Source organism: Pinus tabuliformis, chromosome 3_2, assembly GCF_031772625.1.
Source record: "Pinus tabuliformis cultivar Carrire ecotype Pingquan chromosome 3_2, CPIR1, whole genome shotgun sequence".
In the NCBI taxonomy this organism is placed as follows: Eukaryota; Viridiplantae; Streptophyta; class Pinopsida; order Pinales; family Pinaceae; genus Pinus; species Pinus tabuliformis.
This window is the reverse complement of record NC_142302.1, coordinates 104,785,935-104,807,921: the sequence shown is the minus strand read 5'-3', so window position 1 is coordinate 104,807,921 and position 21,987 is coordinate 104,785,935. Positions and strand designations below refer to the sequence as shown.

The 21,987-nt window shown below is 39.1% G+C and overlaps 2 protein-coding genes across 3 annotated transcripts in view; one reads left to right on the top strand and one right to left on the bottom strand.

Moving 5' to 3' along the window:
* The window catches only part of LOC149180052 (protein ROOT INITIATION DEFECTIVE 3-like), a 161,974-nt gene that overhangs the window by 21,661 nt on the left and 118,326 nt on the right, over nt 1–21,987 (top strand). The window lies entirely within an intron of this gene.
* Nucleotides 17,252–19,348, bottom strand: LOC149180053 (uncharacterized). 2 transcript variants are annotated; one of them, XM_089415876.1, is made up of 2 exons: nt 18,084–19,348; nt 17,252–17,960 (listed from the first exon to the last, which is right to left on the bottom strand). In XM_089415876.1, the coding sequence occupies exons 1-2, from the start codon at nt 18,209–18,211 to the stop codon at nt 17,480–17,482; spliced, it is 609 nt and encodes a 202-aa protein (XP_089272002.1). In that variant the 5' UTR covers nt 18,212–19,348; the 3' UTR covers nt 17,252–17,479. Both variants share the same exon structure in this region; 1 of them encodes a protein (XP_089272002.1).

Genomic DNA, 21,987 nt, shown 5'->3' with positions numbered 1-21,987 from the left:
AAAGGCACATATCTAATTTGAAACCCCCTCAAGCTTTTCGACGTTTAATGGAGGGGGGTCCAAAATAAAATGTTTCACAAAACCACCCATGAATATGTGGCATCAGCAGGAGGAATTCGAACCCCCCCCTGAATACCACTTACCATCATGGACCCCCCTTGAGATCCACTTGTGGTTTCAATAAAACAGTGGACCAAAAAAATTCATGGACATCTATAGGCAGCAAATTTCGGGCTTCATTTATGGGCAAATGGAGACGAATTTCAAAAATCCGAGACATGGGTTTTTTGCAGAACGACATCAATTATATCTCATGCGGGAATTTCTGAAAAATGTTGAGTCGTTTGGGAGATTTCCTCAGTTCTATCAAGGGTATATACCTAGATTTCGTGATGGAGCAATGTCTTCATACGACTGTGAGGCATTGAAAATGAAGCTAGCCGTGCTGAATCATGGGCTTCTATTTCCAATTAGAAATGTTAAGATGATAACACAAGCAATGTTCTTCACTTTCCATCTGAAATTGGATTCCTCTGCATGTTTTAGAGATCCCATGGGAAATAAAAGGGTTGTGGCAATGGAAATTGATGGAGAAACCATCAATCTCAGATGTTGAATACATTAAACAACCATAAAAAATCTAGTGTAGTTTTTCAGGATGAGGAGTTATGCAGAATAGGTTCTCGTACAGAGGATTCCATGCTAAAAAATAACAACATAAATAAAGATTCTTTCTACTTCATATACTAGAGGAAGAAAAGGCTATCCAAATGGTTTAAGCTCATCATTAAGAGAAAGGGATCACAAAATCTGAACAGTGGAGAGCTCTGTATTTGGCAAATTCCTCTTTTCATAATAATTGCACTCATTATGACCAAAACCAGTTTGGCTTGTACATCATTATTGCGGATTGAAGGAGCATGAAGAAAGAATAGTTTTCTTTAATTTATTTGTTTCATGTGTAAGTGTGGTCAAAGAAATTACACGGAGGATGGATTTTCCAAGTAAAGTTCAAATTACAATGAAGATATACCTATGAAAGCAAAGCAGAGCTACAAATGCTTTTAAAGGCTTGGTCATTTACTATGGGCATAAGAAGATTGCTGCGCTTGAAGTAAATGTTGGAAAAATTCAGAGTTTTTATCAATTGCTTGTGGTTCCCAATCTCCAGTCACTGAATTTACAAGAAAATAATCTAAATGGATTTTGCAGATTTAGTCTCAGAAAAAATGCATTGGTTTGAGCATTATTGGCAATCTCTCATTCAAAGAATGGTGTTTCCCTCTCTAGTCTACAGATTTGTCGATGGGAGAAAGAGTGAGTCTATAGCAAATTTGTACCAGTTTGAAATAGTATAATAAGTCACAGGGAAATAGATTGTAAAATTCTAAGGTAAGAAAACATGTTACAAGTAGCTGAGATGTAAATCCAATAATGGTAATTGCCACGGGGATTAAAGTCAAAGGAAAAAATGTACATGACAATTGTCTAACACATGTGGTAGAGTTTTGAGGCATGAAATCAATAGCTCAAGATTTCAAAGGCATGAATATATCAGCCAAAAAGACAACTGGTTAAATAGGTGGCAAAATTTCCCTCATCAAAGGAAAATTGACTCATTTGTAGGCTACAATTACATGATATTTCCAAGCTTTTATGAAGAATCATTAGATTGAGATATTCGATGAGCATTTTCAGGCAACTAAGAGTATTCAAAGAATACAACTGGCAGAATATGCACCAATTGTGAAATTGTTAAAGACTTCAAATAGAAAGATCAACATTCAAAGAAGGAATATGTAGATTCCAAGGCAGAGGATTTTCCTCAATTCCAAATTTCTTGCATTTATTCAGAGATTCTTTTTATTTTTAGTTTATATTTTAGGATTTTATTCCATAATTATTGTAACAGTTAGGAGAGATATTCTCTATATATATTATTTCATTTGTAATAAACAATGTGCGCTTTTGATGCCAAGGCTCTTCACTCTGTAATAGCTTCTATTATAGGATTTCTAATGAAAGCCTTCTGGCTCCAGTTTGACAAAATTTTGTGTTTTCTAGTGTTTCATATGTTATTTCTACACATGTTCAAAGCATTTATAGGAAGGTTTGGGTAAGTGTTGATTGAGTATTAATTTATTCTTAAATCCCCTGCAAAATCATAACCTTTAGAAAGAGATTAGCTTATTGCACTGTTTGTCCAAGATAACTCTTCTTTGACTGGTTTTTGCTTTATGCCTTCTGATAGCCATTAAAAGAGATTAGCTTATTGGACTATCTGTCCAAAATAGCTCCTCTTAGAATTGGTTTCAGTTTGGCCTTCAGTTGCCTTTGAATATATGTTTTGTTGGGTTGTAGAAATCTTCTACACGCATCCAAATTTCCCTAGTTGTTAAGAAGTTTGTCTGACTGCTTAATTATTAGGAATCTCCTTACATTCTTCTATCATAATCCTTGAAAAGCTAAGTCATTCTGTCAGGCTGGAAGCTGACACGTTCTAAAGGGACCCTGTGAGAGAGGCCTTTAATCATGGATAGGGATTATCATTGATCGTCAACCATCCCCAATTAAAACCATAAATCTGGCCATTGTGCTTCAAACGCTGTTGTTCAATGACAGGTGAACAACGTTAAACAAAGCCTCATAACCATTGAGGGAGCCCCCTCTGGTTCAAGGGCCAACTTGAACCTTAAGGCTGGTTGAGTTGGTTTACTGGCGTAGTTTTTGTAGCCAAGGACTGCTTACGGGAAACATGTACAACATCTGGTGCTGTTTCCGGGGAGCAAAATAACCAAGAGATCTTTCCTCGGAGGATGATAAAGATTAGATCTATTCCTTGATGGTGAACAAGGAGTAGGCATTTAGTATTGGTTGCATTACTTTCACCTAGCGACTCCACTTTGTCATATGATGATTCCACTGGGTTACTGATCCCACTGTTTCGAGACCTCAACTACACAAGGCTCATTGATAGTTGCAGACAACAGTATATGTCTTTCCCTCTCAGCCATGATAAAAAATCTAAAATGTCTATAGAGGATGCAACTTTTAAAGTACACCTATGAGTATAAGTTTCGCATGGGATTTCATGTTCATATTGTATATATTCTTCAGATTTTCAATTGCTCGCAATGTGTTTTGTCAATAAATCCACTCCGCACTTGGTTACATTAGAAAGCAGATTGCACCTAACAGTGTAAAGTTTTTTTTTTAGTTTAGTTAGATAAAGGTGTGGGGATTGAATAGATATTTTGAGTTTCAGTGTGCAGTAGATTAGCGTGTTCATTATTTATGAGTGGTGTGATTTGAAGAGTATATGATAGATCAACTTATATTTTCAGTTTTTAGATTTTAGTATGAAAGAGTATCCGAATTAGTGCAGGCATATGGTTGCATTTCATAGTTGCAGGTTACAGTGTGCAGTAGCAGAGTATTCAAATGACAACACTGATCCATGAGGATTGGTTATATTTCTACATAAGATGGCAGATCAGTGGTTGATGGTTTTATGATATGACTCCATGGCCAACACTAAAGGCCACTGGTCTACTAGTTCTCTGCATCCCACAAGGGGAAGCAGTCTCCATTGGCGCCAATGTTGTAACATATTTTGGTACACCTAAAATTAATTTTTAGTTGCAATTTGGCAGTTGTTCCTGGCCCAATTCTTTTGAAACAATTACAAAGTTGTTATTGGTAAATGATGTTATTTTAATAATAGTTTTAATAATTATAAAATCTATAGAAATATTATATATATTTTTATAAATTTTATTTATTTATTATTAAATTTTTTTGTTATAAATATTAGAATAAGCATCTAATCTCCAAGTTATATGCCAAAGTTCATTATTTATTGGGCAGCGCATTAAATAACATGCCAAGCCATGGGATAAAAAGTATGCAGCTTTCAACGGTGATAAGAGATGCCTGCAAAATCAAAGGCACATATCTAATTTCGGACCCCCTCAAGCTTTTCGACGTTTAATGGAGGAGGGGGGTCCGAAATAAAATGTTTCACAAAACCACCCATGAATACGTGGCATCAGTAGGAGGAATTCAGACCCCCCCCCGCCCTTGAAAACCACTTACCATCATGGACCCCCCTGAAATCCACTTGTGGTTTCAGGAAAACAATGGACCAAAAAAATCCATGGACATCTACAGGTAGTGAATTTCAGGCTTCATTTCTGGGTAAACGGAGACGAACTTCAAAAATCTGAGACATGGTTTTTTTGCAGAACGACATCAATTATATCTCATGTGGGAATTTCTGCAAAATGTTGAGCTATTTGGGAGATTTCCTCAGTGCTATTAAGGGTATATACCTAGATTTCATGATGGAGCAATGTCTTCGTACAACTGTGAGGCATTGAAAATGAAGCTAGCCATGCTAAATCATGGGCTTCTATGTCCAATTAGAAATGTTAAGATGATAACACAAGCGATGTTCTTCACTTTCCATCTGAAATGGGATTCCTCAGCATGTTTTAGAGATCCCATGGGAAATAAAAGGGTTGTGGCAATGCAAATTGATGGAGAAACCATCAATCTCAGATGTTGAATATATTAAACAACCATAAAAAATTTAGTGTAATTTTTCAGGATGAGGAGTTATGCAAAACAGGTTCTCGTATAGAGGATTCCATGCTAAAAATTAACAACGTAAAGAAAGATTCTTTCTACTTCATATACTAGAGGAAGAAAAGGCTATCCAAATGGTTTAAGCTCATCATTAAGAGAAAGGGATCACAAAATATGAACAGTGGAGAGCTTTGTATTTGGCAAATTCCTCTTTTCATAATAATTGCACTCATGATGACCAAAACCAGTTTGGCCTGTACATCAGTGTTGCGGATTGAAGGAGCATGAAGAAAGAATAGTTTTCTTTAATTTATTTGTTTCATGTGTAGGTGTGATCAAAGAAATTACACAGAGGATGGATTTTCCAAGTAAAATTCAAATTACAAAGAAGATATACATATGAAAGCAAAGCAGAGCTACAAATGCTTTCAAAGGCTCGGTCATTTACTATAGGCATAAGAAGATCACTGCGCATGAAGTAAATGTTGGAGAAATTCAGAGTTTTTATCAATTTCTTGTGGTTCTCAATCTCTAGTCACTAAGTTTACAAGAAAATAATCTAAATGGATTTTGCAGATTTAGTCTCAGAAAAAATGCATTGGTTTGAGCATTATTGGCACTCTCTCATTCAAAGAATGGTGTTTCCTCTCTTGTCTACAAAATTGTTGATGGGAGGAAGAGCGAGTCTATAGAAAATTTGTACCAGTTTGAAATAGTATAATAAGTCACAGGGAAATAGATTATAAATTTATGAGGTAAGAAAACATGTTAGAAGTAGCTGAGATGTAAATCCAATAATGGTATTGCCATGGGGATTAAAGTCAAAGGAAAAAATGTACGTGACAATTGTCTAACACATGTGGTAGAGTTTTGAGGCATGAAATCAACAACTCTAGATTTCAAAGGCATGAATATATTAGTCAAAAAGACAACTGGTTAAATAGGTGGCAAAATTTCCCTCATCAAAGGAAAATTGACTCATTTGTAGGCCTCAGTTACATGATATTTCCAAGCTTTTATGAAGAGTCATTAGATTGAGATATTCGATGAGCATTTTCAGGCAACTAAGAGTATTCAAAGAATACAACTGGCAGAATATGCACCAATTGTGAAATTGTTAAAGATTTCAAACAAAAAGATCAACAGTCAAAGAAGGAATGTGCAGATTCCAAGGCAAAGGATTTTTATCAATTCCAAATTTCCTGTGTTTATTCAGAGATTCTTTTTATTTTTAGTTTATATTTTAGGATTTTATTCCAAATTGATGATGATAGGCTCCCTCTGGCCCTGAGTAGTAGTAGTGGTTGTAGTGCCCTTTGATTCAGTCCTTGATTTCTTCTGGTAGTGGATGAATTCCTTCTCTCCAATTGCTGATGATGATGATCCTTCCCTAGGTCTCTTGTTATGCTTAGTTTGAGAAGTAGGAGTCTGAAGAGTAGAAGGAGGTAAAACCTATTCTTCTGCTTCTTGAAGAGTATTCTCATCCCATTGTTCCCGATTTCTAAACTTTTCAATCTCTGGCCTAGGTGTATGATTATAAGGAGTGGTTTTGAGTTCCATCCTTAAGTCTGAAATAATAATAAATGGATCATAGGACCAGGTGAAGCTGGGTTGGAAACCCATCTATTTTAATATTGCATCTGCCTCTAAACCAACTGATCTGATGTTACAGATGAATGATCCAACTTGTGCTTTTATCTTGAATTGTGATTTCCTCTTCCCTGAGATGAAATGGAGCTCATCCGTGTTCATCATCTGCTTGATATATTCCAGAGAGAAAATTCTCATTGGAACATATTTTGGCAACTTATATGGAGCCAACTCGCAGCCATATACTCGGATCTCTGTGTGGTTCTGGTAAAGATACCAGTCTCCGGTTTGGACTTGATCACTGAGGTGTAGGATCCTTTTGATTTTTGTACTAATTCTAGGTTCACTCTGACTGTTGAGGAGCTGTGCAATTGGGTGAATGAAACAATCTATGAAGTCTGAAAAACTAAACTCAGTTGAGTTCTTTCTAATCAATGAAGTCCATTGAATCACTGTTTGATTCTCTTGCTAATCATCTTGCTTGTGCAAAACAATAGGCAACCTGTCTCCCTGCTGAAAAATAAACATATGAAATATGACAAAGGAGTATTTAAACACTCCTTCAGTAGTGAGGTTCATCGATTGTTCATGCATAGCTTCAGCCAAAAATTGACTGTAGTTATACATGAAGGCAGGCTTATTTTCTTTAGAAAAGATGGAGAGATAGCCTAGGATAGCTTCATCCACCCACTAGTCTGATTGGTGGCCTAACAAGCAAGAAATAAGGGAAATTATATGCTTGGCTCTCTCGGGGAACATAGACACTGGGTAAGGAGGAATCTTCTTGGGGAGCTCAGAATCTTCAGGGAGAAAGATCTCAAAGATTTGAGCTCTCTGAGGGAAGGTCAACTTGTGATATAGGTCGATTAAGGTTGTAGTGGAGAAATAGCTGAGGGAGTCATTGTCAGGTATCAGAAGCGTTTTACTTATGGTTTCCGCATAAATAGTTATCAGAATGTCTCCATTTTGAGCTACAACTGTTCTCTGTAAGGAATTATATTTAGATTGGCACTAGATAACTAGGTCAGGGAAGGAATAAGTCTGGGGAAACATGTACAAGGGTAAATTGGATTCCCACAGGTTTATTTCATCCTCAGAATCGAAAAATGTTTGCTTCAACTAGTTGTTCAATTCGAACATGTCGAATTCACTTTCAGTGTCTGCAATTTTAAAGTATTGGTCGGCTAATGGGATATGGTCCAGGTCTGAGGCATTAGAGGCCTTTGGGGTTTCTTGAGTTGCAGAGGGGCTGGCAGAGGGCTTGTCTTTTTTCTTGGGGGCCATGATATAACAGAGCTGTAATGGTGCGGGGCAGAAAAATACAGAAGTAGGCTAAGAGGATGTTTCTAGTTACACGCTTGGCTCAATAGAGAATTTGCAGACAAGAACAAAGAATAGAAACAGTGAAATAGCAATAGAAGAAAGGCAAATGTAATGAGGAAATGGATATTTAGCGGGAAAGCCGATGACCATTGATCTTTGCCCGAAGCTTAACACTTGCCAACAAGAAATTTTTGTCACATATGACTTTGGCTTAAAAAGCATAAAACATATTTATTTACAAATATTAATCACCCTTTTTAATGAGGTAATTAATCACTAATGAAAATTAATCTAACTAGGGGCGCGTTTAGACTAGCTACACTTTTAAACTATTTAACTAATCTATATGACTTTAGGCCAATTTTTAAGCATATTAGGCCTTTTACTTGTCCTAATCTAACCTAATTTCTAATGTTCAACCAAGATTAAACTATTTGGTTGAATTTATTCTCTAATCTAGTACAAAAATTTAAATGATCTGATCAAGATTAAACAGTTTGACTCAGATCAAAAGAAAACGTTGTGCCATAAAAACACGTTGCACACAGACCTTTATTATTACAAATGGAATTTATTCATGAAGTGGCATTTAAACAAGCACACTTATGCAAATCTTTTGATTTTCTTTTGATGGGGTTCTATTTCATCTCTTTTTTATTTTTTTATTTTTTCATACCCTCTTTTATAAAATAACAACTAACTTATAAAACATAAAGCATGTTAAAACACATGGCATCTTTTCAGGCTTGTTCTTTTGCAACTTTTTCAAAGGTTCATGGTTCTGGCAGAATGGTGTTGCTCATGGCAGCAACATACCCTTGAAACCGACTTGGCTTCTTATTTTCTTTGAACGTTCCTATTGGGGCAACATGTTGTTCAACATCTTGCAAGGTATCTCACAACCATAGTGGTCTCTTTTTGTTAGGAGGATCATGTGGTGGAAGATCTAGAGGATCCATGGAACCCGTTGGATTATCAGTAAGCTCATTCTCATGTTCTGGTTCAGACTCAGATGCAACTTTTTTTCATTAATAACTTGTCTTTTAGCAATGGCAGGAGGAGGAGAGTCTCTTGCTTTTCTAAGAGCTGCATCTTCATCAAATGTTACGTCTCTGCTAAACTCTATAGTTCTTTGACCAGGTACATAAATTCTATAAGCTTTTGAATTATCACAATAACCAAAAAATGTACCTTTCTTACCTGAAGCTTCCAACTTGTTCCTTTTCTCTTTTGGCACATGGAAGTATACAAGACAACCAAATATTCTCAAATGACTCAGCTCAGGTCCTTTACTAGTGAAGACTTCTTTAGGAGTCTTATTGTTTAAGGCCTGATGAGGAGTTATGTTTTTACACATAAACAACGGTATTTGCAACTTTTGCCCACAAAAGCTTTGGTAGCTTTTGATTATGCAGCATGGCTCTGACTGCTTCCATAATGGTTCTATTCTTTCTCTCAGCCACACCAATTTGTTGTGGATTGTATAACACATTGGTTTCTTTCTTTATTCCGACGTCTTTGCAAAGATCATTAAAATCGTTGGAGTGAACTTTCCCCCATAATCAGATCTAAAAGCTTTGATTAGATTTCTAGTTTGATTTTCAATCAGAGCCTTGAAATCCCTGAACATGTCAAATGCTTCCCCTTTCTTTTTCAAAAAGAATATCCATGTCTTGCGAGAAAAATCATAAAAAAAAATAATGAAATACAAATAGCCACCAAGAGAAGTAACAGGCATAGGTCCACATAAATCAAAATGTATGAGCTGAAGTACATGACTAGTTTTTGTTCTAAAGGGAATGGTCCCTTTATATGCTTTCCACTTACACATCTTGAGCAAACTCCTTCATGATCCATTTTGATCTCAGACATTCCAGAAACCTTCTTCTTTAGATGAGGTAAGGCTTTGTAGTGTAGGTGGACAAATTTTCTGTGCCATAGCTCACACTGAAGATCGGTATCATGGACCAATCCATGAATGTGTTTACCATTGACTTTGTAAAGCCCTTCACATCTTGATCCAAGAGTGAAGGCTTCTCTCATACTTGAGTTCAAAGGCCAGGTTAGAACCTTTCTATCAATAAAAACAACTTTTATTCCTTTATCTTCTAGAGCAGATATGGATACAAGATTATTTTTCAAACCAGGTACATACAAAACTTCTTGTAGAAAAATAGATTTGCCATCATCTAACTGAAATGAAACTGAACCATAATCTTTAACTTGGTGAGTAGAATTATCTCCAAGGATAACATTTAAATTAGTCTCCCTCTCAACTATATTAGAGAATGCTTCGTTGTAACCAGTAAAATGTTTGGAAGCACCACTATCAACTAACCAACTATCAAATGAATCTGCAGAAACAAGAAAATATTCTCATTGAGTTTTTGCTGCATTATTTCTGTATCTTGGATTTCTTGTTTTCTTAGAATGCCCTTTACTTTGATTTTTACAAGAGTCTTTTCTATAATCATATTTGTGTTTGAATCTAGGTGCTCTTATTCTTTCTTTACAGTCACGAGCAAAGTGAACATAAAAGGACAACAACTCGACTCATTTGGAGCACATCAACAAGAAGTTCTATCTACCATTGCTGGAGGCAGAAAAAGGGTGTGATATTCAAGGAATAGGAAGGAAACCCTAGCGAAGGAGAAGGAAGTCTTTTTCAAGCAAAAGAAGTCAAATTTTCTCTCCTTGTCCCACATGTGCGAAGTTGCTAGAAGGGATGAAATTGCATAACTGTAGTTGACTTGAAATTCTAGAGTAGTTGGGCCAAAATTTTGGATTGTTGCTGGGTTGTAGCTGTTGGACTAGAAGAGACTATTGAAGTTTGTTGAATCATATTGGAAGACTGACTTGGTGAAGGAAGAAGGTCTTTCGGTCAGGTTTAACGTCTTGGTTTATATCAATTTGATTAGTGGAAGAGTTTGACTGGGTTTTCCCCTAGAGAGGGATTTTAGCCTTGGTTGAGTGCCTACATATGTTGTCATTGATCTTCATGTTTTGATTTGATGTTTGCTTGATGAAAAGAAGATAAAAGAAGAACATAAAAGATTATAAGAATACAAGAATAGCACAAGTAATTATCAACATAAGAAAATATTTCTACCTTTTTGATTTTCTAACAAGGACGAGTTAGAGAACCAGTTAGACTCAGTTAACTAGTCAATCACAACTCATGTTCTAAATTTGTAACTTGCCAATTTTAGCATGGATCGAATTGATAAAAGGAGGACGAAGGCACAAAGTTCCATAGTTGTTTTGTGCATGAAAGACTGTTACAAGACACAACTCACGAGATTGTGAGAGAGAGCACGAAGGTTTGTGTGAGAGCTCTTTGCTTGTGGTGTGTGTGGGCTTGAGGAGCAAGAGCGCACAGGTTATTGGGCTGATTTGTGCACAAAAATAGGAGTTGCGTCCTAAATAATAGGAGCCCAAGTACACATAGAAATAGGAGGTCTAGTGCGCTAGGAAATTGGGTGAGAAGTGCGCAAAGAGAGGAGGAGCAGGGATCAAGTGTATGCAGAGTGTTTCAAGCTAGGTTAGCAGTGAGAACAAGTATGTTCTCAAAGTGAAATAAATTGCCTTGTAAGAGATCTAATTGCCTAAACTCTATCAATAAATACTACAACAAAGAAAAGGGTTTTCCCAGTTGGGTTTCCCAAGAAAAATTACTAGGTAAATTGTGTGACTATGATTTTATCTCAGTGTTTATTCCTATTAGAATTAGCAACTAGGGCCAAACTCCATATGAGTCATCTCATTTATGGCAGCTGGTATTTTTCTTAGATCCCTCTCATCGAGAGGTGTAGAATTGATATAAAGATCATCCGATTTTGATAAGTATTCATGGAGATATGAATTTATTTGTGTTATGGGACAATTCGTCAAGGTCGGCCAGCAATCAAATAACCCCCACATGTGCTCAACGTTTTAGTATAAAAGGAGGTGACTTGATAGTCATTTGAACACTCACTTCACTCTTGATTTCTCTCCACTTGTTTTTGGGTTTTAGTGGAAGAGAAGTCTAAGAGGAGGAAGCCCTAGACGCAGGAGGAAAGGAGACTAAACAAGGAGCCCTAGCCACAGTCTGGCCGCAGTCATGAAGAGGTCCAATATTGCCCTAGCCGCAGTCCTAAAGAGGGTGGTTTAGCCGCAGTCCAAGAGAGGAGATCCCTGCTCCTATACGCTGCCCAAACCTGCCCTAATACACTGCCTAAAGGGATACCCTAACCGTAGTAAAGAGGCTCCCATACACGCTGTCTAAAGGATGTCAAGCCGCAGTCCAAGCAGGGAGAACTAAGGCCTATACACGCTGCCCTAATGCGCAGTCCTATCCTGCCCTAGCCGTAGGTCCTTCATGCCTTAGCTGCAGGTCTTCTCTGTCCTTAAAAAAGGCTCCTCAGCGCAACAAGAAGGTATCCATACAAGCTGCAAATGAAGCCCTAGCTGTAGTCTTCTACACCACCTATCCGCTGTAAGAAAGAGACATTGTTAACAATTCTAAGAATGTGTTTTAGGTGCACATCTTGGCCGCTGCCCTGAAGACCAACCACGTTGAAAGGAGAGGTCTCTTTAGATGTTTTATGAAGAGATTCTATTTGTTGTCACAATAGGTTCTTATTAGCAGTTTAGAAGGGCTATACTATGTTGGTTAAAGGAACTGCTACAGTGAAACCTCCCTACTTTGATGAGAAGTAGCTCCAATAGCACACATATCAGCAGTGTACATGTTGATGACAGCCTTGTGTGTATCTTAGGACTGTGGGATCATAGTCTATCTAGTTGCTGGGCTAGGCCATAGGCCATAGCTAGCAGCTAAGGCAGTATGGCAGCATGACTAAAGTAGTGTGACAGCATGACAGAAGGAGTGTGGCAACATGACAAAAGTAATGTCCCTCCTTATGCAGGAGGTGGACAACATTCTAGGAGATGCAACGTAATGGTTGGATACTACATGGTTGATGCAACATGTTTAGAGACAACCCATGGATGTAGCTACATATCTAGATGCAGCATTTGGATGCAACATGGTGTGAGAAGCAGCAGGATGATGAGGTATTGCAACATGCATTTGGGTGCAACATAGTGCAATGAAGAGCTCAGCATAGTGCAGCATGAGGAGATGCAGTACAGTGATGGGCACAGTCATGATTAGTGAAGCATGATGAGATGCAGCATAGTGATGATGGGTGCAACATGGTGCAACACAGTCAGGTGCAGCATGATGATGAGGTGCAACACAATGATAGGTGCAGCATGGTGATGGAGTCACCTTGGAGAATCAGTTGAAGCAACATGTCTTCAATTGAGTTCAGCTACCTCATGTATCATCTTCTTAGAGATGATCTATGCTCCTATTTAGATAAGTCAAAGTGTTCCAGACTCTTTGGGAATTTGGCTTATCTTCAAGGCACTAGAAATGGCCAACTCTTCAAAGAAAGCAAGGAACCCCAGGTATGAAGAATCAAATGTTGTTTCTAATAAGATAAAGAAGCATTATCTTAGATTGGCCCTCTCTTCCAGACTCTTTGGGAATTTGGCTTATCTTCAAGGCACTTCATCAGATAGAAGGGTGCTCTCTCCAATTTGGTAGAGATGGAAACAATCATGGGACTATACTTGGAGTCAATGCCACCTATCTCGGAAAGGGTGTATGGAATGTTACCTCTCAATTGAATGAGGGTAACTTGATTCATTTAAAAGAAGCTATTTATGTACCTGATCGCAAGAAGAACCCGATGTCCATTTCGGTAATGGAAGTCAAAGTTTTCAGGGTGGCATTCATCAATGGAAAGGTACATGTTTGAAAATGAAATTTTCAAAGATGATTTTTCTCATGGTTTCAGGGTTGGCAATTTGTATCAAGTTGCAGGAAGTCCATTGGGGACCATGTCAGTTGACACATCTCGTCTATAGCACTGGAGGTCTGCTTATTATGCAACCCTACTCGATGTGAGTCAGATGGTGACAGGGATGCTTGAATTCAAGAAAAGCATGAAGGTACATGTCCAAGATGCACTGAAGGAAAATCTTACAAGGGGACAGTTCCCCTCATGTAGCAGGTCCATAGGTTTGGAACAACTCGAGGGGTTTGAGATTCATTATCAGGAATCTCATGTATGCATTTTTGAAGAAATCTCTCTATGATTTAGAGCTAACATCCCGGGCTTGATATGAGAGGATTGATAGCTGTTTGATGAAGCTGAGATTCACTAGCAGTGAATCCAATCCAAACCATTCCAATCCAAACCATTGCTTGAAGGTTGTGGATGATAGACCTCTCATACTGGCACCTTTTGAGGACGAGCTCTTTCTGACAGGTGCAGACCCTCTCATTTGCAAAAGTAAGAGGGAGTTAAATTTCGGATTTGGAATGGTGAACTGCAAACCCGTGACTACCTCGATGGAGCTTAACTTTCAGAAGTTATGTGGTAGGGATGCCGGCCTTGATTTGGGAAATGCCTCTGAGTTTCATAAACTTATTCTAGCATTGATGTTCTTGGTGAACTCCCGTCCAGATATATGTTTTGCAATTAGCATGTTGAGCTCATATATGGTTGAGCCTCACTGGATTGATGCCAAGAATCTTCTGAGATATCTTCGGGTCACAATCTCTCATGGATTGAGATACACTATCGGAAATGTGACGCTGGATGATTATTCGAATGCTGACTGGGCAGGCAGTGTGGAGGATCACAAGAGCACTTCTAAGTGCTGGTTCTCTTTGGGTTTTGCTTTGATATCCTGGATGAGCAGGAAGCAAAAGACGGTTTCTTTGATCACCGCTGAGACCGAATACATAGCTATGAGTATGACCTCGTGTGGAGCTCCCTGGTCGGGGAAGCTCTTCAGTGAGCTGTTTGTACACATGATGGATACCACCGTGATCTTCTGTGTCAACCTGAGGGGGATTCGATTATTGAGGAATCCCGTATTCTATGATCGCTCTAACATATAGACATTAGGTACCACTTTATTTGGGATATGGTACATCGATGAGCAAGAAGGCTCCATCGCATTGGGACTGATGTGCAGGTCGTCGACATTCTGTCGAAGCCCTAGGGAAAGGTCAAATTTGTGACTTTCTGAGAGTGACTTGGAGTCGTTGAGAGACCCGCTTATGAGGGTCCTGTATGATGCATGCATTGAGCTCTGGGAGCTTCGGGGGGCTTGGGGTACTTCTTGGAGCAACAAGCGACCATAGGGCGACTCAACCTCCCCTAGTGGTGCGCTGTGTACAGGGTGAATGGTTTAGCCTTCCCTTGTGATACCCTGTGGCGACTTGTGGGCAGGATGAGTGGAAGGCTCCATCGCATTGGGACTGATGTGCAGGTCGTCGACATTCTATCAAAGCCCCAGTGAAATGTCAAATTTGTGACTTTCTGAGAACGACTTGGAGTCGTTGAGAGACCCGCTTATGAGGGTCCTGTATGATGCATGCATTGAGCTCTTGGAGCTCTAGGGGGCTTGGGGTAATTCTTGGAGCAACAAGCGACCATAGGGCGACTCACCCTCCCCCAATGGTGCGTTGTGTACAGAGTGAATGGTTCAACCTTCCCTTGTGATACCCCGTGGCAACTTGTGGGCAGGATGAGTGGTTCTCCTGCCGAGGCATCCTACCCATGCAGTCTGGGACTCATGGGAAGTACCTCTCATTTGGCCAATGAGCAGGGAAATGAGGATAGGGACCATAGTAGAACTGATGGACGCATCGTGTATCTATCGTACTCCCTATGTTAGTATGATTGACATTGATTTGGGATCAATTGGAATTGACTTCGGGTTAGTAAGAGTGATACATTTCACTCTCTCTTGGAATTGATCTAGGATCAGTATGAGTGGTTTGAGACATTCTCTTTTGATATTGATCTGGGATCAATGAAACTGACTTCAGGTCAATATGAGTGGTTTGAGACACTCTAGTGATATTGATCTAGGATCAATGAAACTGACTTCGAGTCAGTAAAAGTGATATAACTCACTCTATTTTGGGACTGATCTGGGATCAGTAAGAGTGGTATGACACACAGACACTAGTGATATTGATCTGGGATCAATGAAATTGACTTCGAGTCAGTAAAAGTGATATAGCTCACTCTATTTTGGGACTGATCTGGGATCAGTAAGAGTGGTATGACACACTCTCTTCATATGGGACTGACTTCGGGTCAGTAGAGAATGGTATGAGACATTCTCGATCAATTCTTCTTCTTCATGGTTCAGCAGAGCAGAGCTAAGAAATGCAGTGCAGGGCACTGATGGCAGAGATAGTACAGTCTGGTAGAGGGATCAGCAGATGGAGTTCTCCCTAGTTGAGAGGGAGTCTTAAAATTGGCAACTAGGGCCAAACTCCATATGGTTCATCTTATTTATGGCAACTGATATTTTTCTTGGATCCCTCTCATCGAGAGGTGTAGGATTGATCTAAAGATCATCCGATTCCAATAAGTATTCATGGAGATATGAATTTATTTGTGTTATGGAACAATTCCTGAAGGTCGCCCAGCAACCAAATAACCCCCACATGTGCTCAACGTTTTAGTATAAAAGGAGGTGACTTGATAGTCATTTGAACACTCACTTCACTCTTGATTTCTCTCCACTTTTTTTTGGGTTTTAGTGGAAGAGAAGTCTAAGAGGAGGAAGCCCTAAATGCAGGAGGAAAGGAGACTAAACAAGGAGCCCTAGCCACAGTCTGGCCGCAGTCATGAAGAGGTCCAATACTGCCCTAGCCGTAGTCCTAAAGAGGGTGGTTTAGCCACAATCCAAGAGAGGAGATCCCTACTCCTATACGCTGCCCAAACCTGCCCTAATACGCTGCCTAAAGGGATACCCTAACCGCAGTAAAGAGGCTCCCATACATGCTGTCTAAAGGATGCCAAGCCGCAGTCCAACCAGGGAGAACTAAGGCCTATACACATTGCCCTAATGCGCAGTCTTATCCTGCACTAGCCGCAAGTCCTTCATGCCTTAGTCGCAGGTCTTCTCTGTCCTTAAAAAAAGGGCTCCTCAACGCAACAAGAAGGTATCCATACAAGCCACAAATGAAGCCCTAGCTATAGTCTTCTACACCACCTATCCGCAGTAAGAAAGAGACATTGTTAACAGTTCTAAGAATGTGTTTTAGGTGCACATCTTGGCTGCAGTCTTGAAGACCAGTCACCTTGAAAGGAGAGGTCTCTTCAGATGTTTTATGAAGAGATTCTATTCGCTGTCACAAGAGGTTCTTATTAGCAGTTTAGAAGGGCTATACTATGTTGGTTAAAGGAACTACTACAGTGAAACCTCCCCACTTTGATGAGAAGTAGCTCCTATAGCACATAGATCAACAGTGTACATGTTGATGACAACCTTGTGTGTATCTTAGGACTGTGGGATCATAGTTTATCTAGCTGCTGGGCTAGGCCATAAGCCATAGCCAACAGCTAAGGCAGTATGGCAGCATGACTAAAGTAGTGTGATAGCATGACAGAAGGAGTGTGGCAACATGACAAAAGTAATGTCCCTCCTTATGCAGGAGTAGACAACATTCTAGGAGATACAGCATAATGGTTGGATACTACATGGTTGATGCAACATGTTTAGAGACAACCCATGGATGGAGTTACATATATCAATGTTGTTAAAAGCGCGAGCGGGATTTAATCGGCGCCGGGAAAAAAGCGGAAAAAATCGACAAAAGCGGGAAAAAAGCGGGAAAAAAGCGTTTGGCACAAAAATATTCATTTTTTTTCAATTTTTTTAATATCTAAACCATCTACAACATAAAATAAATACATTGACACATAAATATGATAAAAAAACTAATATATAAGATGTTTAATATCATTTCTAGCGCTAAAATCACACATAACATTGAATCATGTCCTGAATAGTAAGTCCTGAGTCCCAACTCAGCCTCAAAATATCAACAAAAAATATGATAATGTATCTCATCATGTCATAATGTCATATACAATAAAATGAAAGTCTAATCCTATTGATTTCCTCTGCCCCTCTTGCGAGAAAATGGCACAACTTTCTCTTTCCCTCTAGATGTAGAAGCTGGTGCCTGTGCTGGTGGAAATGGCAGTGGAGTCTGACGTGCTCTAGAAGCTGAAGAACTAGTAGTAACAGCTACAGGAGGCTGAGGTAGACGGAGACCACGTCCTCTACTGGTGGTAGTGGTAGCCCGGGTAGGCGGTGTCACCTCCTCCTCCTGCTCCTCCTCCTCCACCTGCTCCTCCTCCTGCTCCTGCTCCTGCTCCTCCTGCTCCTCCTCCTCCCCCTCATCCTGCACTAACCAATCATCAGTGGGATCCATGAGAGGCCTCTCGGTCTCAACCCTCCATTCAGCAGTGGTGTCAATCCCATCCAATGAGATGGCTTCCGTATCAGGTGTCTTCTCTAGTTGTCTCACCCACAATCGAAGATTGTAGTAGACATAGACCATGTCATTAAGTCTATGGGACTCCAACCTGTACAAAGTTCATGAAATAATAATTAATAATTAATATTATAAAAAAAATATTGTTTAAAACTTTAATGAATTCAAAAATTTATTTGGAAATTTGCAATATTTTAAATGTTTAAGTGTTAACCTATTGCGCTTCTTGTTGTGTATTTTTTCAAATACACTCCAATTGCGCTCACATCCCGAGGAGCTGCATGTTTGGCTGAGGATGCGTACGGCAAGCTTTTGCAAAAGGGGTACTCTGACACCATACATCTTCCACCATGCGTCTACAACAAAATTACAAATAAAATTTTAAATAAACATAAGAAAAAAATGGAATTTGAAGAGACAATGAAATTTGAAACAAAGTTACAAAGTACAAACTAAAAAATACCTGGCATTTTAATCGTCCTATCAGTGACAGCCATCTCAAAGCCAAATGTGCCACCTGACATCTTATATGTCTCAATTTGTCTAGAGATCTCTATACGTTCTTCTGGAGATCTCACCATCTTCTGGACACAGGTTAATAATCCTTCCACGACCTCAACATCAAAATCAAACCCACATGCATAAGAAAATGCAGGGTTCAGGAAAAGCCCAGCAGCATGAATGGGACGATGGAGTGTGTTGTTCCATCGCTCATCAATGACTTCCCATAGAAGGAGTTGTCTTTGAAACCCATCATCTCCCTTATCATCATAGTAGGACCGAATGGCTTCTTTGGCCCTGTCCATGGCTTCATACAAATAGCCCATTGCGGGCTTCTCACCATCAACCAACCGAAGAACCTTTACCAAAGGTTCAGTAACAACGCACACCTCCTGCACTCCCGCCCAGAAGTCTTCCTGGTATGAAACTAGTCTGCACACGGCCTCTCCTTCTGGTTTGCGGCTCATTGACGAAGCACGCCACTCCTCTGAAAGAAACATTCTCTTCAAATCCCACATAGAATTCAAGAGGGATTGAAGAGATATGAAACTCGTCGCAAATCGTGTAATGGCGGGGCGCACCAACTCTTTGTTGTTGGTGCATTTTCTCATCAAGCTAAGCACAGATGTGTGATTGTAAATAAATTTTGTGATGCTTTTTGATGAGTCAACAATCTCTTTGACAAAGGGAATTTTCCCTATGTCCTCTAACATCAAATCAATACAATGGGCAGCACAAGGTGTCCAAAATAAAGTAGGATGCCTGTCCATAAGCATTCTACCAGCAGCAACATAATTTGCAGCATTGTCCGTTATGACTTGGACAACATTTTCTGCACCCACCTCCAAAATAAACACATCCAGCAAATCACATAAAGTTCTTGCATCTTTGATTTGATGAGTTGCATCAATAGATTTGATAAACATAGTCCCCTTGGGACAACTAACCAAGAAGTTTATAAGGGTTCTCCCCTTTTGGTCAGTCCAACCATATGACATAACAGTGCATCCTGTTTGTGCCCATGATGCCCTAAAATCCTCCAATCTTTGGGTGCAGTCACGCTTTTCATCTTGAAGAAGCCGGCCTCTGAAATCATGAAGAGAAGGGATTTTGTACCCCGGGCCAACACTGGCAATAGCATCAACAGTAGGTTGGAAAAATGGATTATTCCTTATAATGCTGAAAGGAATATCACTCCAGAGGAGAAATTTTGTCATCAACCTGTCAGCTTGTTCTTTTTCAGTTCTTTTTAGCATTGAACCGATAGTTGGTTGTGAACCAGGTGTGGTTCGAGGAACAAAATATGATGATGCAGCTACCGGATTGACTGACGCTGCAGTAGAACCAGTGCCACTTGGCCCACTTCCTTCAGCTGACCTTTTTAGTTGCCTTTTGAGTTCTTCTTTGGCCTCTCTAGTGTGCTCTAATTCTCCCAATGCTCTCATGGCTCTTTGGATAATTTCAGGACTTGTATTTAGACAGGGCCCCACATCATGTCCAGGGATTTGTGCAAGGTGGAACTTCAACTTGTACACCCCCCCGAATATCTCCTTTCCACACAACTTGCAATACAAGTTTTGTCTATCATTCAGAGTTTTAGGTTCACCATATTCCCAGAAAGGATCCAATTTCCTTGGCATGTTTGTTTTTGAATTTTGAATTTGCAAACCTATGGAAAAATAAGGATTAGGAAATAGGAATTTAGGATTACATAATACAAATTACAATTTAGCATTTACAAAATTACAAGTTAATTATTTCCAAAATCCCAATTTCCAAACCCAAGTTACCCAACCAAATGCCAATGGCAAATGCCAAAAAACAATGAAAATTCAAAAAAAATAAACAATGTTTAAAAAAAATGAGAAAATAAAAATAAAAAATTGGTTCTCATAGTCATAACAAATTACCCATCCCAAATCAATGAAAAATTACAAAAAATTCTTTAAAAACAATGTAAAACAAAGTTTTTATAGAAGCAAAACAAAAAAAAATTAATCTACATACCTTTTTTATGGACAAATTGGTGATCTTGTCTTGGATTTCTCCTAAAACCACTTGGATTCGCTCCCAAATTCGACGGAAACCCTTCAGCTCCTCTCCCTCACCTCTTCTCCTCCTCCTCCGCGCGCAGACAGCATAATGACATAAAAAAAATCGTTTTTGCCTATTAAAAGCCCGCTGCCCCGACCCTCTGCGATTTTTATGGAAAAAATCACGATTTTTTTCCGAAAAAATCGGTATAAAAAAAAGGCCGCGATTTTTTGGTATAAAAATCGCGATTTAAGCGGGTAGGGGATAAAATCGCGATTTTCCGAAAAAATCGCGATTTTATCGCGATTTTAACAACACTGACATATATAGATGCAGCATGGTGTGAGAAGCAACAGGATGATGAGGTATTGCAACATGCATTTGGGTGCAGCATAGTGCAATGAAGAGCTCAACATAGTGTAACATGAGGAGATGCAATACAGTGATGGGTACAATCATGATTAGTGAAGCATGATGAGATGCAGCATAGTGATGATGGGTGCAACATGGTGCAACACAGTGAGGTGCAACATGATGATGAGGTGCAACACAATGATAGGTGCAACATGGTGATGGAGTCACCTTGGAGAATCAGTTGAAGCAACATGTCTTCAACTGAGTTCAACTACCTCATGTATCATCTTCTTAGAGATGATCTATGCTCCTATTTAGATAAGTCAAAGTGTCAACTTCTGTTGTATATGTTCTATCTCTCTCTCTTTGCTGAACTATTGAAAAACATATAAGAAGAATTGATCAAGGGTTTCCTCACATTGGGGTTTGTCCCTGGTTAGCGCCACATCTTGTGTCCTCTTGTGTTGGCTTGTCTTCTGCGATTTATGTTTATGTTCTATCTGCAATTTACTATTATGCTGCTGTGATTGCTAATTTGGAAAAGATATTGAGCTAACTGTGAAAATTGAAATAAATTGCTCTAAGCATAGAACATACCTAAACTTAACAATTCCACTGCTTATAAATGTTAAGAAATTCAGTGTCTTGATGAAAGAATGTTAGTTTCAGATTGTTTATCTAAGTAGTTGCAAAATTTCATGGAAAATTAACATGGTATTAGTGCAGAGATCAGCATCAAGACCAACACACAAAGATCAATTTATGAAGAACAATGATCAATGTGTGAGTTTTTTAAGAGCAAAGTAGAACATTTCCTTGGATAGTAGTATGGCATTCCTAGGACTAAGGTCAAATCACAATTTAGAGGAAGCCTTGGATTCTTGTGCATGTAAAGAGCGAATCACAATAGTGTTGGAAGATAATGGGGTGGGGGAGTTTATCAAGAATCAAATAGTTCCACCTCAAGATCCCCAAAAACTGGCCCAACTAAGAATGACACCAAGGCGAAGAGGATCATTGTAGAGGGGGTCAGAGACCATATTATTCTTCATTTCCATGAGAAGAAGACAACATATGAGATGTTTAAAGCTGTCTTAGATCTATATCAAGGTTAGAATGATGCCATTAAACTTGCTCTCAAGGAGAAGCTAAGAAGTATTCATATGAGCAAAGGTGAGCCCTGTTGATGCCGCTTAGCACATACACCTAAGTCAGTGTGAGAAAATCCC

Bases quoted from the DNA above. Each gene is read 5' to 3' on its own strand.
- LOC149180053 (XM_089415876.1), bottom strand. From the start codon at position 18,211: ATGTATGGTGTCAGAGTACCCCTTTTGCAAAAGCTTGCCGTACGCATC. The intron at 17,961-18,083 runs GTTAACACTTAA...AACTTTGTACAG, and splicing joins CACAACAAGAAGCGCAATAG to GTTGGAGTCCCATAGACTTA.